The following is a 17,814-nucleotide window of genomic DNA, read 5'->3' as shown; positions in this document are numbered from 1 at the left end:
CCTCAAGGAAAAAATCACTTCAAACAACAAATAATCTTTTCCATTCTCAAAATATGCATGCTCTGAAAGTCTATAACAAAGACAATATTCTCGAGTCATTAGTAATCTAACGTGTTAGCATGAACACTTGCCCATTAAAAATACAGTTTTCAGATTGTCAATCTAAGTTTTCGATTTACAACAATCTCGCACAGATACACACCCCTAAGTGAAAATGTAAAAGTCACGCACGATGTAATATGTCTAAACTGATTGAAAAATACAAATGGCTTACCTTGGTGAACGTGGCTACGTATTGTAGTATATGGGTTACGTCTTTTGGTCATTTTCGGCTTGTTCTCTAAATAATCGTCTTCATCAACCATATCTGTTGTTTGTTGTTTATAAAGATCTAACATGTAGTTTGGAACCTTAACGTTCGTTTTGGGTTTCGGTTTTGATTTTAATCCTAACATGTTGAGCAAACGGGATTCGAAGGCGTCCACCAAACGCTGCTTGTCAACCGCAGAACCGGAATCAAGTGGTGTTCGATCTCCAACGGTGATCATCCCCTTGCACAGCTCGACCAGGACCAAGGAGATGAATAACACCTGCAAAGCCCCGCAATGCCGGAGCATGGTCAGGGTCCTAGAAAAAAGGAAAAATACTCATCATCAAGACTGCCATGATAGGATCACATGTTGAAGTTTCATTTTCAGATACCCAATACATGACTGTTGTGGCTGAGGCCAAGAGATAAGAATACAGCGCAGGTGAACTAAGAATGTTTGTGTTAATTGTGGTCTAAAGAATGGCGGTAAATATGATGGCATCTTAATGAATAGGTTATAAAGTTGCTTCTTGACCATTAAATTTCACTAAATAGCTGAAAGCCAACTTACAGTATTTTGTTCTAAGGAGATTGCTAACACGTGACACAATAGGCCTCTAGAATCACCTGCAGGACTGGCACTACAGCCTTTTGTCTGCACGTGCTGCACCTGCCTCTTGGTCATGCAGGTGAGCAACTGCATGCACGCACAAGCAGCACGTGCTGCAGATCCAATTACATCATGACTGCCCGTTCCCGAGATGAAGTTGAGGTGTCTTTATAGGCAAACCACAGTAATTACTAGTGGGTTGCATACCAGCAAATATCTTTCATGTTTACTAAGTTTCAAGAAGAATGCAAAAAATAAATAAAATTAAATAGTAGGTTGTATAAGAATAAATAATACAGCAAGATAATAAAGAAGAAATTACAAGTCGTCCGTATTATCGTATAAGTGACTTTGGAACTTTTCTCCAGGAAAAGACACCAATTTTCTTGCAAGGTTCTTACGAGAAAAGTAACTTTATGATATGAATTCATAAACAAAGTTCTACATTTTTATTACTCTTGTACGGGCCCGGCATGACCAAGCGTGTTAAGGCGTTCGACTCGTAATCCGAGGGTCGCGGGTTTGAATCCCGGTCGCATCAAACATGCTCGCCCTTTCAGCCGTGGGGGCGTTATAATGTGGCGGTAAATCCCACTATTCGTTGGTAAAAAGTAGCCCAAGAGTTGGCGGTGGGTGGTGATGGCTAGCTGCTAAATTAGGGACGGCTAGTGCAGATAGCCCTCGGGTAGCTTTGCGCGAAATTCAAAACAAAAAACAAACAATACTCTTGTACACCCATGAAACTCAAATATGTGAGTGTGACTGTTGAAGAATAACTTTCCAGAGGTAAAGATGCGGTTGTTAGAGAGAAAATGACGAAATCATGCAGTGCAAAACACTATGATGTGAGTAATGTGCAAGAAAGATTAACATAACGACATATATTGGTAATTAGTGAACCCTAGAGAGCTGAATGATTACAACTGTATAAGATATGTGTGAGATCACAACTAATAGGTGGCAGCACTTCTGTAAACGTTTATAATGGTGACTGTAACGAGTTAGCAAAAGCAAAACTTGCTAAATGTTAAGGTCGGTAATATCAGGTTGTTACAATAATTTTTCATAAGCGTTATACTAAAATGAAACTAGCACAAATACAGCAAGCTAATTAAAGCATCTTATTAGCTCTAAGTTTCAGGATTAAATCGTTTATTTCGCTAGGTAGAATTCTTGGTAGAAGTTTGGTTCGTTTCAAATTTCAAGCAAAGCTACACAGGGGCTATCTGCGCTAGCCGTCCCTAATTTAGCAGTGTAAGACTAGAGGGAAGGCAGCTAGTCATCATCACCCACCGCCAACTCTTGGGCTACTCTTTTACCAACGAATAGTGGGATTGACCGTCATCCTATAACGCCCCCACGGCTGAAAAGGGCGAGTATGTTTGGTGTAACGAGGATTCGAACCAGCGACCCTCATATTATGAGTCGAGTGCCTTAACCACCTGGCCATGCCAGGTCCTGGGTAGAAGTACAAAGAATATCGCATTCGATTTCGGAAGCCCCAAAATCTCAACCTACATAACAGCTCTTTTTCGATGGCATTTACGAACTTCTAGTTATGGTGTACAATGTTTATAAATCTCGATACATCATGAAAATATAAAGCTATTTTGTAATTATATTTATGTGCATTCTTGTCAACAAAGACAGATTGATAAAATACTGTACCACAAAATGGAATTTCGCTTACACTGCACAATTAAAAAACAACTTGAGAAATGTATCACTTTATTTACAAATTATTCACAAAAATAAAAATATTACCATAAAACTAATATTTTATTCACTGAACAGGCCCGGCATGGCCAAGCGTGTTAAGGCGTGCGACTCGTAATCTGAGGGTCACGGGTTTGCATCTCGGTCGTGCCAAACATGCTCGCCCTCCCAGCCGTGGGGGCGTTATAATGTGACGGTCAATCCTACTATTCGTTGGTAAAAGAGTAGCCCTAGAGTTGGCGGTGGGTAGTGATGACCAACTGCCTTCCCTCTAGTCTTACACTGCTAAATTAGGGACGGCTAGCACAGATAGCCCTCGAGTAGCTTTGTGCGAAATTCCAAAACAAATAAACAAACAATTCACTGAAGAATAAAAATTAAACTTCTTTCATATTATTTGGTTTCATGTTTTGAAGAACTACTTTGTGACATTATGGACAGTCAGTCATATAACAATAAATGATTCTTACACCTCAAATTTATATTGCAAACGTATTCTGTACACTAGAGAACTATTTTAGAAGTGCCATTTTTTTTTCTTTTTAGTAGGTTCTACTGTCGACGTTCCAACATGGCCAGATGATTAGTGTCGTGAGTTCCAATCCCCATTCCACCAAACATGCTCGCCATTTTGGCCGTAGAAACGTTATAATGTGACAGTCAATCTCACTATTCGTTGATAAAAGAGTACCCAGAAAGCTGGTGGTGATGACTAGCTACCTTCCCTCTAGTCTTACACTGCTAAATTATTTGACGTACCTGAAGGCAGTAACTATTAGTATATTTATTAAGCTATCAAAATATTTGACAGTAAATAAGAAGTTTTGTTTGTTTGTTTTTTGAATTTCGCACAAAGCTACTCGAGGGCTATCTGTGCTAGTCGTCCCTAATTTAGCAGACAGCCCTCGTATAGCTTTGCGCGAATTTCATTATAAAACCAAACTATATTCGATACTGAACAATAAAAACTGTAATTGTGCGAGAAAGACAGAGCAAAGTGTTTTAGATAACATCGAAGAACCATTAACTAGCTTTCTTAGCAATAGTACAGTTGAAGCTCTGCGTTAACTGACATTTAAAATCATACTTTAGAATCTGACATTTAGAGTAAAACTGTAGGATAACTCATACATACTAAATCGTGAATAACAATGGACAATTGCATTGAAACTATATTAATTTGTTTCGTCTTATGAGGGCTGAGTTGTTAAACGTTTGTAGGCTGTAGCTGACCTAATAGTTATCATACCAAGACTGGGAGTCTGATGATTTCTGTTTTAAATCCTGTTTCTGTAAAACCAACAACAACTGCGTTTGGCGTGCTGTAAGAGTGACAGTCAAATCAGCCTATTTAGTTAGAGAACAATGGCCAATCCAATAATTGGTTATGAGTGCTGCTGTCTAGCTGCCTTCCCTCTAGGCTATCAACTAAATTAAGGACAGGCATGCGCAGATAGCCTTTCGAGTTATTTTTGCGCAAAATCTTTAAAATAAACATGTAAATCATTTGAAAACACCTAGTTAAGTGACACCTACAAGAAAAAAAAAAAAGAATCGGACTTTCATCTCCGTAACCAGATTAACTTTTTCCAACCATTAGTTTACCAAACAAATGAACTCATTGAGTTATTTAGTGCTTAACATAAGCGCATAAAAGTATAATTCCACGTGTGATTGATCTGAAAAGTAGTAATATCAATCACCTTTTGTTTTTTACCCCGATGTAAAAAATGTATTTAAAATTGTCAATTAAACATTTTATTAGGACTGAACTTAATTCTAATTCAAAAGCATTCGTATCTTTGAAATGTTCCTTTTCGAATTACTTCAATCTATATAAAATCATAATGTTTTGATATTTTCATTTAATTATTTACCTAAATACATTAAATTTAAATGTAGTTTTCATAAAATTATTGATAGGTTTCTCTCAAATCTATCACACTTAGAGATGTTTAAATATATCATAATAATATATATATTATTTGTAAATTGAGTTTCTTATAACACTATAGAGACGTTCCTTTGCCTAAAAACGTCTATGTGTTTCATGTAAGTTAAACGTATTTAAGTACAAATACCGACCTGCTTAACAACTAGTCTTCAAACCATCCTTGCTCTCCAAAGTAACTCTTTCTTAACGACAGCAACAGTGAAAATGGAGACCTAAATATATATTTCGTTACATGACGTGTAAAATCTAGGCCATGGCAAATGATACTGTGTTACTTGTAAATCATTTCGAAACAAAGCATGGTGATAGATTGTATGGTACATGTAAAGACAAATGATATATATATATATAGTATGTGTGTGTATGTGTCGATTAATCGATTGATATAGTGCAATATTATGACCTCTATAGGTATATAGTAAAGACGTAGGAAAATTTAAAACCCAAAATGCATTAAATGTATTTATAAGTGTGTTCATAAACATAATGTAACGTAGATAATGTAGGTGACTCTTAATTAAATAAAGATCTAATGTTTTGACTTTGTCCTATTCAAATAAAGAAAAATGTTTATTTTCCTTCAATAGTTCTTCATTTTTTCCTCAATAATTGATATACTGTGATAATAAAATATAATTTATGTATTTTAATGTAGATTAAAACTTTAAAATATTCAGGAAGAAGGATAAGCATTTTGTCATTTTTGCCGCGTCTCAAGCTGCGTTCTCTCAAGCGAAAAAAATTTTAAAAGAACGGTTTAAAGTAAGGCTTTGATATGACTGCATGCAAATATCTTTTTAAAAAAATGTTGCCTGTCTTTTGGCATGCATTTGAAATTTACCACTTTTTATATTACTTGACGCAGTAAAACGAGTTCACATTCTTCACTACTTTTCAACAGTGCTGTCACCTACCTAGGAATAATTACAATTCATCATTACTGATCAGACCTGATTGTGTATACTTACACGTAGCCCTAAATGAAGATAAGAATCATTTCGATGTTGAAATTGAGAACAACTTGGCGTTTTGCCAAATTCAACGATACTATCTCGAAGCATGCTTATATATTTTGCTGCAAGGTTCAAATGCGCCTCGAGGGACCGATCATAATCTCAACAGAATTTGTTTGCTTTCATATTTAAATAGAAACATTTCGTCTTTTTTTTTTTTAATCGGTTTTTAGATATCATTAGATAATGTGAAACAAATAAACAGAAAATAACTATTAAAACAAAGAACTTTAAGTGTAAAACTACCTATCCCCCGGCACAGTGGAATGTCCACGCATTTATACTACTAGAAATCGAGTTTCGATACCCATGGTGAACAGGGCACAGGTAGCGTTTTGTTCTTAATAACAAATAAAATATATTAAAATTTCTCAAAATCTTTATTGATTTTTCAGATTCAAAGTGGACAGAATTAACTTTATTTAGCACTAAATGTTTATTGTTCTTGTCATAGGTACTAGAGTATCAGATGTCATTACCTGTAAAAAGGGACAAATATTAACGTTGTACCTCACAAATAAAGACAATATGAATTGTAATAAATATGTTTCTCATTAAATCCTACGAAATTCATTCTTCATCGAGTAGTGCAAAAGTTCAAGAAATGTAAACTTGGGAGTAACGTCTCAATAATTTTGCTCATACGGTTTATTTGAAGTTAAGCCAAAACTACATGATAGGCTATATGTGCTCTGCTCACCATGGATATCGAAACCTGGTTTCTAAGGTTCTAAGTTTGCAGACATGCCCGCTGTGTCACTGGGGGGTTATTCAGATGGTGATCATATCAAGCTGCCCCTGCTAGTACAGCGGTAAGTCTACGGATTTACAACGCTAAGATCAGAGGTTCGATTCCCCTCGGTGGGCTCAGCATATAGCCCGATGTGGCTTTGCTATAAAAAAAAAAAACACACACACATATCAAGCCTGAAATATATTCTTTACAAAGTGCCCTCTACTGGCTGCTTGGTCAAGTTGGTGCAAGTTTTTAAGACATTAGAAGTTCAAACCTGTCCACCTTGTTAATTAGAAATAAGTTTGTCAATCTATCAGCCAAAACCAAAACAGTAAAAACAACAGTTTACAATTATATACAACCAATACCATGTGCTTCTTTTCAATTTAGTGAAAATTGCTAATAATTAAATCATTTGCATCAAACATCAATCAAATAACACGCTAAGTAATCATAAGCCTTTTTCAGTACTCGAAACCAGTTCAATTTTTTTTTATATTTTATTATTAATATTAATAAATACCTTAACAACGTAAACAAAAAAGTGCGTTAAGTAATAAGTCCGTAAATATACAGCTAAACCATCGTGGGACAGATGTTATACATCTTTAAATATATGTATATATATATATATATAGCAGAATTTTTATTTACATCCTCTGTAAGCTGTTTGTAGTTACTTTAAGCAGCTTTCATAGAATACTTATAGTTAACATCTTCGTAAGAAAATGTTAGAAAAATCAAATTTAAAATAATATATTTTCGAATAAACAGTGTACAACATATCGTGGTTACTTTACGTATGTGCAATGAAGTTTTCTTACTGACTTTACAGTGGTATTATTTATACAGTGAAACCCCCATTGGTTCAATGTTGAGACTGAGGGCTTATAATATTAAAACTAGTGTCTTGATACCCAAGAAATAGCCGATTGTGAGGCGGAACAACAAACAAATCATACAAAACCAAAAAACCTAGTATTAAAAATGCTTACACAAATAACTCCAAACTAAACTTTAGATAATTTCGGTTACAATGATTCTTTTGAAGAAGCTTTCAAAACTTAACAATGAAGCAATTAATTTCTGATGATATATATAAACTTATATCTTTAGCAACAACTTGTTTCATGTTTTACAGTACAAAAAATATGTTCTAATTGGGGAGTACTCTGTTTAAAAATAATAATAAAAATTCACTAAGAGTGTAGGCATACAAATGATCGTTAATCGATGCTGTTCTTTATTCGCTTCATCTTAGCGGGGAGCTCCTTTAAGTTCAGTGGCACGAAATCTTAGAATAAAAGCTATCATATAATGGTTTAGTTAAAACATAAGTTTTTCGGGAACTCCCCCCAGATAATTTATAAAAGCGAGCCAGTAGTGACTGTCATGTTAATTAGCTTGTAGTTTATACACGACTAGTTCAATTATTACTGTAAGGTACAAACATTTAGACTTCTGTAAGCTCGAGTCTGACCAAACAAAGGGATAAAGTATAAAGTTTTTGATTTGATACAAATACAAAACAATTGATTTTGTTGAATTCACAATGAGGATAAGCATCTTATCTGAAGACTAGGATTTTCTTCCCAAAAATTGAATGATGAAAATGTTTTTGTTCTCTGCCCAAAGTATGTTTCATCAAACTAGAAACCCAAGAAACAACCCATTGTTGTTTCACACACAAAATAAAAACAAGAAAAAAAATCAAAAGTTGCACATGAATACCTAATTGAGATAAGCTGTACACGAGAATCAAGCATTTATCAATAATTTTTCTATCTAATATTTATGTTTTCAATCTATTAGAAAACAGTTTATGATAATAACATGGCAAAAAGATCCTCAAGCGTAGGAAACTTTTGTCCAATATTTTTAAATACATTATATAACATGTAGAAACAATGTGGGTTTGTTGTGTTGGTATACAAACTTTAAAAAGTGCGACATTTATGCTCTCCCGCGTAAAGGATTTGGTCATGTTGTCATGGGAGATAGGGAACTGATGATTAAGTGTTATTGACTCTTCTCCAGATCGCCTCAAAGAGGTTAAGTTTTAGATTAAGGATGAGTCATTCTAAGACATAAAGGTATAGCAGTTTAAAATGATGTGTGATTATTTTGTTTTGATGGAAAGAATCATTATCCTTCTGACACAAGCACTGGTCTCCTGATAAAAACAAAACAAAAATACTCTACAATTATCCATGTATTATATTTAAGATCTCTTGACATCCTTTAGAATTTAGACAAGAAGACACTTCACAGATAGGTCTATTACCCAGTGACAAGATTACAACCCACATCAAAACATTACAATCACAGTATAATGGCACAAATTAATCAAAATCTGATTATTCATCTGCTCTACATCGGTTGCATTTTAAGTGGTTCTCATTACTTAATATAATTCGTCAGGATTGCAGTAAAGGTGGCAAACATGCCTAAAGTTGATATTTGCAGAATTCCGGTTTTCTAGAGCAGTGCTTTCCAAACTTATTAGTCTGAGCCTTCCTTGTAGTCAATAAAAACGCTTGAGGCCTTCAATCTATAATTTTATCATGGTGACTGAAAAATAGTGCCGTAGTAAAAACAGTAACATCTCCTTTGAACATAGTGTATCATTTAATTAATTCAACATAACTGTTATCAATTTATTAAACATAATTCAGCATTTTTGTTTACGGTCCATTTTTTGGAGCCATCCTCCCCCAGAAAAAGCTTCAAGGCCATCAAGGGGGTCGCGAATCCCACTTAGAGAAACTATTATAGAAAGTACGCAACAAAACCTCATGTTTTACCCGTTAAAACATGGTTACTTTAATACACTAAAGCCAGAGAATTTATTGCAAAGATGATTTTCAACTCTTTTTTTTTTTTCCAAACCTTATCACGTGAGTGTTTGTCACACTAAAAGCACTCTTGTTTCACCTGAATGTATTGCTGTCACTTTCTTGATATCTCCAAATGAATAGTGTTATGTTCGACAGATCACGATATATTAAACGTTAATACTACTTACTTCTCGTATCGTTTTTTAGCAGATTTAGAGTTGTTGTTGTTGTTTTTGATTAAGCAGAAAGCTACACAATGGGCTATCTGTACTCTGCCCACCATGAGTATCGAAACCCGGTTTTTAGCGTTGTAAGACTGCAGACATACCGCTGAGCCACTGGGGGGAAGGGCAGATTTAGAGACTTATAATATCCTTGCAAATTTTAATTAACATATTTTATGGGCCTTCTACACACTTCGACATTTCTAGCACACTTATATTGTATGTTTTTAGTTACGAGTTAAGATACGCCAACTATATCAGAGGAGAAACTGTTGGTTCTGCTTTAGGATTTTGTACCTACTTGTTACATTACCAACTAATAAATCTAAATAAATGCTACAACTTTTCCACTCTAGCCAGTGGTTAAATGAACGTATCTAAACGTGATAATGCCGTTTCTGTCCATTGAGTATTCTCTAAAAGTCACTTAAATTAAGGTTAATAAAGATTGGAAGTTGATATCATATTAACAATGTATCAAATACATATATCTTAAAGTGTAGAATGCCTTAACTGGCATTGGGCTACATTTTAGTTAGGAGTCGAACCTAATCTCAACTCAACAATGTATCGACTATTATAATGCCTTAGTTAGTGGGAAAACGCCATTTAATGTTTATGGTACATCACAATAAGACTAATAGCAATCATCTCATCCTTGACTGGCTCATTACGGATTTTCAGTACGAGAAGTGTGTACGAGAAGCTCAGGTGTTTTACACCCAAATATGTCTCTTAAATGACTCGTGTAAACAGCCTCTTTATGGTCTAATCCAGCCTGACTGGTGAGATCTATTATTGAGCACAAGTGGTTGCAGTTAAAAGCTCACAACATACAAAGTGCAATTGAAATATTATTTGTTATACACCGAAATAAACCAGTACAGCGTGAAATATTTCAAATCATAATCAATTCGTTTTGTTATTATTTTTTGTGAAGCTGTATCACATACATATGAGTACATATACCAAGCTGTATCTAAACAAACTTAAAAATCTCAGCTTCAGTTTTTACACATAATAAGGTATTTTCAGAACAAATAAACCACCACAGCTGATGCAAGACGAGCACTATTATAATGCCTTTTACATCAGCTGTTGAGTATAATTTATGAAAATATGTAAAACCATCATAAGGTTCTACAGGGTGTCCGAAAATTATGTTAACAGAAGTGTTTATTATTGTCTTTAACTTCTACTACACAGCAACTAAAATTTAATTGGAGGTACTGCGCATCAAACATGGGATGTAGTGAGTATAATAAGACTAAAATCTTTTATGCATTAATTAATTAATGTTAATTAATGAATGTTAATAAAGTTAATAATATAATTTCTGAACACCCTGCATATGGTGAATTTTTCTAACGTGCCAAGTTTCGATATATACTTCTATACTGTCTCAAATCCTTCAGAGATGTTTCTAAATACTCGTTAAGGGTAAAACATTGTGAACATTAAAAGCTTAGAACACACAAGCTAAATAAACAAATCAGAAAACATTCTCAAAAATTCATTCGACGTTTAAACACTTCACTCTTTTTATTTCACGTCAACAAAACAGTAACTGAGAAAGTCGTTTCTCTACTAACTTCTTTATATTTACGATTTATTTTTTTAAATAGATTATTCGTTCAGATGATCTTAATAAAAGGTTACTTCAGGTTAACAAAACTTGCGAATCGGCTTTCAAACTGTTTCTGGCAGCCGTAAGTCATAGACTCAAAAAATATAAGTTTGTTTTGAATTTCACACAAAGCTACACGAGGGTTATCTGCGCTAGTCGTTCCTAATTTAGGAGTGTAAGACTAGAGGGAAGACAACTAGTCATCATCACTCAATGCCAACTCTTGGACTACTCTTTTACCTAAGAAAAATAGCTGGACTGACTGTCACGTTATAACTCCCCCCACGGCTGAAAAGGCGGGCATGTTTAGTGTGATAGGGATTCTAACCCGCGGTCCTCGAATTACCAATCGAGTGCCTTAACCACAAGGTCATGCCGGACCTAAAAATGTAAGTCAAAGTGCTCAAATAAAAAACACCTGTGATTGAAACTGCACATGTAATAGCTGCTGTTGATTAAGACTTTGATATTTCAGTGTTAAAAAAACTGCTGTATTTGATTCACAAATCGATGTTGACTAACTGTTCGAATAGCGCTCAAATCTTCGGGCGTTCAACTAAAAACCAAGTAAAAGCTGCGAGAATTCAAAACATGGTCTTAAGCAATAATTCCAAACAACATCTATGTGCGTTCTGTGTTCATAATCCTTCACGAATTTACTCTGAATATCCATAACATTCTGTATCAAACTTACCAAATGACCGTTTTAAGACAGCTTTGAAAGTGGAAATAACAAAACAGCAATGAAGTTACGTACTGCACTTATATAAAGCCTCTGTATTCGTAATATCAGTTATGAATTTAATTTATCCACTCGGTTGCATGTAATTGATATGTCGAAAAACTTACAAACCATCTCTCGAATGATGTTACTTATTAAGTCTACATTTTTCTTGTAAACAGTTAATCAATACGACTGACCTTTTGTATAAAATGTTGCCGCTATCACAGGTTGCCTCGTCTGTTTATAAACACTGATCTAACATGATCCAAACGTTTACAAGGGTAGCATTGTCATCATAGCGATGTCTTTCATTAACACCCATCGTCGTATGTTGCTGTGTGGGTTGATAACCCAAAGACCATTCATTTGGTTACGACCACCCACAGAACACTGTAAGAGAGATTTCTTCTACCACCAATAATGTCTGTAATATTCTATTTAGGCTTAAGACAGAAGAGACTTAATGTAAACACTATTAACGTTTATTTAAACAAATACGTGTGTTTTTATCTTTCTTATTAAGAGCAAACTTTAACTATATTAATTGTAAAATATACTAACACTAATATAAGAAATATATTTATAGTATTTGGTTTGTTTTGAATTTTGCGCAAAGCTACACAAGGGCTATCTGCGCCAGTCGTTCCTAATTTAGCAGTGTAAGACAAGAGGAAAGGCAACTAGTCATCACCACCCACCGCCAACTCTTAGGCTACTCTTTTACCAACGAATAGTGGGATTGACCGTCAATTTATAACGCCCCCACAGCTGAAAGAGCGAGTATGTTTGGTGTAACGGGGATTTGAACCCGCAACCCTCGGATTACGAGTCGAGTGCTTTATCCACTTGGTCATGCCGGGCCATGTATTTATAGTAAGAAAAACCTAAAGCAGCGAAAAAAACTCAGTCTTTCTTTATCCGATACCTTTTAGTGAAAGATGGGTTTCTTTGAACTATGGTACACCAGCAGAAGGAAATGTTAAGTAACATATTATTTGAAAATTGACATTCTACTTTTTTAAATTTAAAATATCATTTTATCAACTCTATAATGTGTCATTGCCAACACTTCAATATTTGTATAAAAGAAGTTTTCAAGAGAAACTAATTGGTGTACAGCCTTAGTCTCCAATGGGCAGCCTGTGGGCTACAATAACCCGCCTAAATCTGATTTCTAACCTACAGCGCATTTCTTTTATTACAATTGGTTTGAGAACAGTTTAAGAACAGAATTTTTGCTTGTACTCAATGGATGAAAATATGACAAGCTATTTATTATTACTTTGGTTTCGTTTCTTATCAATTTCGCGCAGAACTGTACTAGGGCTATTTGCAATAGCAGCCCCTAATTTAACAGCCTATTGTTAAAATTGTTTTTCCATCCCGAAATAGCATTTTGTCTCAGTTGTCAAGCAAAATTGCTCGTGCCACCATCATCTTCCCCCTCAAGGTGTTTTTTTCTGATTATGTTTTGGTGGTTTTTGGCAAAACATAATTATCAACCAGTGGCATATGTAAAATTTAGGACGAACGGTTAATGTATTTTTTTTATTGCTTGTGACAGTAGATTCAAAATATTAATAAATCATAATCAATAATCGATTTTCAAAAAATAAAAAAATGACATTCAAAGAGAATACAGGAAACTTCTTCATGTAAATTCATCGTCTTCTCCAGTGTTAATGTAGATAGTAATAAAACTAGAATAACAGTTGAGATCATCTTTATTAACAATTGCGGCAATTATTTGTATGTAAATCTTTCACATCTTTTCAAGTTTTTTGATATATTAGTCTACATAACACACAAAATGTGTTTCATTTTAATCACCAGAGCTGAAGAACAGACCTTTGAAGTCATAACAACAATGCTCAGTAATACCTGACATTAAAACTACAAATCAAACACCTTTCCAAAATGCATTTACGTTCGATTGTCTTGAAGAGAAAACGAAATCACGACAATATTTAGACAGCAATGATCTACATTCGATGAAATGATTCTCATACATAAATAAAAAAATATATACCAGTTTCGAAGAAAAGATTATGCGGACACGTTTTTAAATCACATTAATCTTAGAAAGAAACGTTTTCAGTGGTAATTGACATTATTTTCCGCTTTTCGTGTAGATGGCGTTGGAGAAAAAACTTTCCCTGGAATCAACGTCATTTCCTCTCGCGGAATCATTTCGTTAAACGACGCAATTACAAAGCAGAGGTTCCACATCCGCAGACATAACCTCGGGTGGGGTTGTTTACATTTTATGATGCCGTTATTTGTTTGGCGAAAGAACTGGTTACCCTTAATTATATTTTTTGTATATTTTACTCCACAAATTATTACGAACGTGTATTTAAGAAAAAAAGAAAAGAATAAAAACAACGTGAACTGTTAGTTGGTAAGGCTTAGATCGTTTGTTCTAATATAATCTATTATCTTAAACAAAAGATCATTCGAAAATAGAAATGTGATCAAAGTATATCCCCATGTGATATACGTCTGAGATTCTTTAAGAAACGTTTTATGGAAATAGAAAAAACCATGTTTCTCATGCTTCCTGATAAAACAATGCACATAACCAGAGCTCTCAATATGTTTTTGCCACCCAAAAAGCACTATGTTTAGACTAGTTCCTCATTAGAAGTTATTTAGTACGGTATTTAAAACATTAGCCATAAATAGGTTTAGAGTCTACTCTATGTTTTTCAATTCATGTTGCTCTCAATCCAAAGATATAGCTTCAAATCTTTATTTTACGTTTGTAGATCTGCAGGAAAATATATAACTTCAGTATTTATTTTAATTTATAATAGATATTTTAACACATAAATTCATTTTTTTAAGTTTCATCTCCTAACACTACAACTAATATGTTTTATATTGTAACGAGAAAAAGTCAAGTTTCTATAATATCATAAAAGGTTTGGAAAAGCTGGGAAGTTTCTTGCTATTCCAAATCAATTCTCCAAAATAAATTGATCAATAACCTTGTAGCTTAGAAGTAGTTATTCATAACAAAAAAAAAATCAACACATAATGTTTTCATCCTGGTTTGTCACAGAGAAACAAGCAGGGTTCTATAGTTTTGTCCCGGTTTACTATACAGACATAAGCAGGGCTTTACACTTTCATTTTAGCTTACTATACAAAAATAAGCAGGGCATTATAAATTCATCCTGGTTTGCTATTCAGAAATAGGCAAGGCTTCACAGTTTCATTTGTTTGTTTTGAATTTCACGCAAAGCTACAAGAGGGCTGTCTGCTCTAGCCGTCTCTAACTTAGCAGTGTAAGACTATAGAGAAAACAGCTAGTCGTCTCTACCCACGGTCAACTCTTGGGCTACTATTTTTTCCAATGAAAAGTGGGATTAATCGTAATATTTAGCACCCCCACGGCTGAAACGACGAGCACGTTTGGTGTGACGCAGATTCGAACCTGTGGTCCTCAGCTTACGAGTCAAGCGTCCTAACCACCTGGCCGTGTCGGGCTTTACAGTTGCCTATTGGTTTACAATTCAATAATAGACAGAGTTCTACAATTTTATTCTGGTTTACTATACAGAAAGAGGTAGGACTATTTAATTTCATACGTGTTTATATAACATATAGAAATAAAAAACTTCATTATTTCATACTAGTTTAAATAACACAGAGAAACAAACACTACTTTATTGTTTAATTATAGTTTAAATAACACACAAAACAAACACTACTTTATTGTTTAATGATAGTTTAATTAACACACAGAAATAAACACTGCTTTATTGTTTAATAATAGTTTAAATAACATACAGAAACAAACACTGCTTTATTGTTTAATAACAGTTTAAATAACATACAGAAACAAACACTGCTTTATTGTTTAATAACAGTTTAAATAACATACAGAAACAAACACTTATTTATTGTTTCATACTAGTTTAAATAAATAACATATAGAAATTATTAGTGCTTTATATATTCACACTAGTCATTAGTATCCTTTGTACTGAAACAAATTGAGCTTTATAGTTAGTTTCATATTACCTGCCATATAACAAAAAACGCTTTGTAGTTACAAACTCATTATTTTCATACTAACAAACAGTTATAATATTTTATTTTTCAAACTCTTTTTTTTCTTCTAAGAAACGTACAGTGTATTATAGTGTCATACTGATTTTGCACATAGAAATAGGCAACTTTCTGTAGCTTCATATCCGGGTTCTTCACAGCAACACCAAAATAAGAAAGATCCCCAAAAGGTTTTATAATTTCAAACTTATCTTAAGTATTACAAACCCGATAAAGAAAAATGCTTTAAAAAACACAGTGAAAACAAAAGCAATTGGGTCAAAATTTTATAAACATGACATGTGCCCCACGGTAGCAATTACTTAATTTATAAGCCTGGTCAGTTTACCAAAAGTAATAGAAGAAAATATCAAACACTTCATAAGAATTCTAGTACATCAACGTATCCCTCTATCTGCATCACATCACATTCACGCATATTACGTCAAATAAATATGTTTTAGACATGATGGTATTAGTAGTAGAGCGACAATACTTTTTTATGTAATCAAACTGATAGATGTATATCGATACCATTATCATTTGTTTCATACATTTTGTGTAGCTGTGGAAAGCCTTCCAGTGGCTGACCGATAAGCTTGAAGTCTTACAAAGCTAAAACCCAGAACTACACACTGAGACTAATATGTTTTATATCAAATAACGTACAAAAACAAACAATCCTGTAATGTTTCATACTAGTTTAACTAAACAACATACAGAAACAAGTAGTGTTTCTTATCTTCATTCTAGTCATTTGACTTGAGCTTAAAAAGAAGTGACCAAACTTGTGTATAAAAGCAATAATACATGGTATGTGATTGAATGAAATACTACTAAGTATGTGAAAATGCGGGTCATTTGAAGAGCTACGATATACAGCACAGACGGACCAGGAGCATATCATAACCGCTAGAACAGATTTCTCTTCTAAGAGTTTAGCTTTCGAATTAAGTTTAATTATAATTAGTTATACGACAAAAAAAAAGTATTTTTACTACCGGGATCGACATGATATGGTTAAGGCACTTGATTCGCAATCGGAAGGTCGCAAGTTTGAATCCTCCTTCCACCAAACGTAATCGCCCTTTCAGCTGTTAGGGTATTATAAATGACGGTCACTCCCACTCTCTGTTGCTAAAAGAGTAACCCAGAATTTGGTGGTCAGTTGTAATGACTAGCTGCCTTCCCTCTAGTCTTTCTTTGCAAAATTAAGGACGTTTAACGCAGATAGCCCTGGTGTAGCTTTGCGCGAAAATTAAAAACAAATTTTACTACCACAAATGCATAAGATTTATAACACAGATACGAGATGTGTAAGAAAGAAGTGGAATTTTATATTCTGTGGGACAAATATATGAGATGAAAACAACAAAAGTGTGATAAAATGGCAATAAAATCTAAACAATCGAACATCATTTATCAGCGCACACTCCCCGTTTTAAAACTAGTGTATATCCTCTGTGAGTTAATAACTTAGTTTAGCAAAACTCTCGTGTGGTGTTATGGCTCCAACTGTACACAGCTGCTTTAAGAACATCAGTTATCTGGAAGTGTTGTCCATGCACACTACTTTTCTGCGGACCTGTAGCTAGGTAATCGTTATGTGCACACTTTTAACCGTTTTCGCCCTTTTTTCTTAAGAACGTGATTACACCACATTGTTAAAAATATTACTGGTCATTACCACTTCGTTATTGTGTAGCATGCCACCTGTCATTGACCTATACAGAATTTTGCAACCACCATCGGGTAGATCACTTGGTGGTCATAATAATTGACTCATATGAAGAAGTAATTCGTATTTCTCTTTTAACATTTATCGGAGATAAAATCTCACAACACAGATGTACATCAGGTATAGGTTTCCTTTTCAGATGTAATGTTCAGCCATTATGAAAATCGAGTTATTTAAGCAAGTTTTTCTTGACACAGTACGTTTAATAAATAATACAATTATGATGTGAATTCGTTTTACAGCCTAGTTGCGTATATTCATAAACTCTT

The 17,814-nt window shown here is 34.1% G+C and overlaps 1 protein-coding gene across 5 annotated transcripts in view; it reads right to left on the bottom strand.

Moving 5' to 3' along the window:
- LOC143226144 (bone morphogenetic protein 2-like) overlaps positions 1 to 17,814 on the bottom strand; it is a 33,413-nt gene that overhangs the window by 5,408 nt on the left and 10,191 nt on the right. For 2 of the 5 annotated variants that reach the window (XM_076456723.1, XM_076456727.1), the window contains exon 2: positions 275 to 627. In XM_076456723.1, coding sequence (XP_076312838.1) covers positions 275 to 617 — 343 coding nt within the window. In that variant the 5' untranslated portion in view covers positions 618 to 627. Of the gene's footprint in view, positions 1 to 274; positions 628 to 881; positions 1,150 to 4,721; positions 4,795 to 11,948; positions 12,142 to 17,814 lie in introns of those variants that run through there. The other 3 variants (XM_076456722.1, XM_076456725.1, XM_076456726.1) reach the window with 3 other exon arrangements.

This window comes from Tachypleus tridentatus, chromosome 9, assembly GCF_004210375.1.
Source record: "Tachypleus tridentatus isolate NWPU-2018 chromosome 9, ASM421037v1, whole genome shotgun sequence".
NCBI classification, from domain to species: domain Eukaryota; kingdom Metazoa; phylum Arthropoda; class Merostomata; order Xiphosura; family Limulidae; genus Tachypleus; species Tachypleus tridentatus.
The sequence above is the reverse complement of the archived record's forward strand: the minus strand, read 5'-3'. Positions and strand labels throughout refer to the sequence as shown.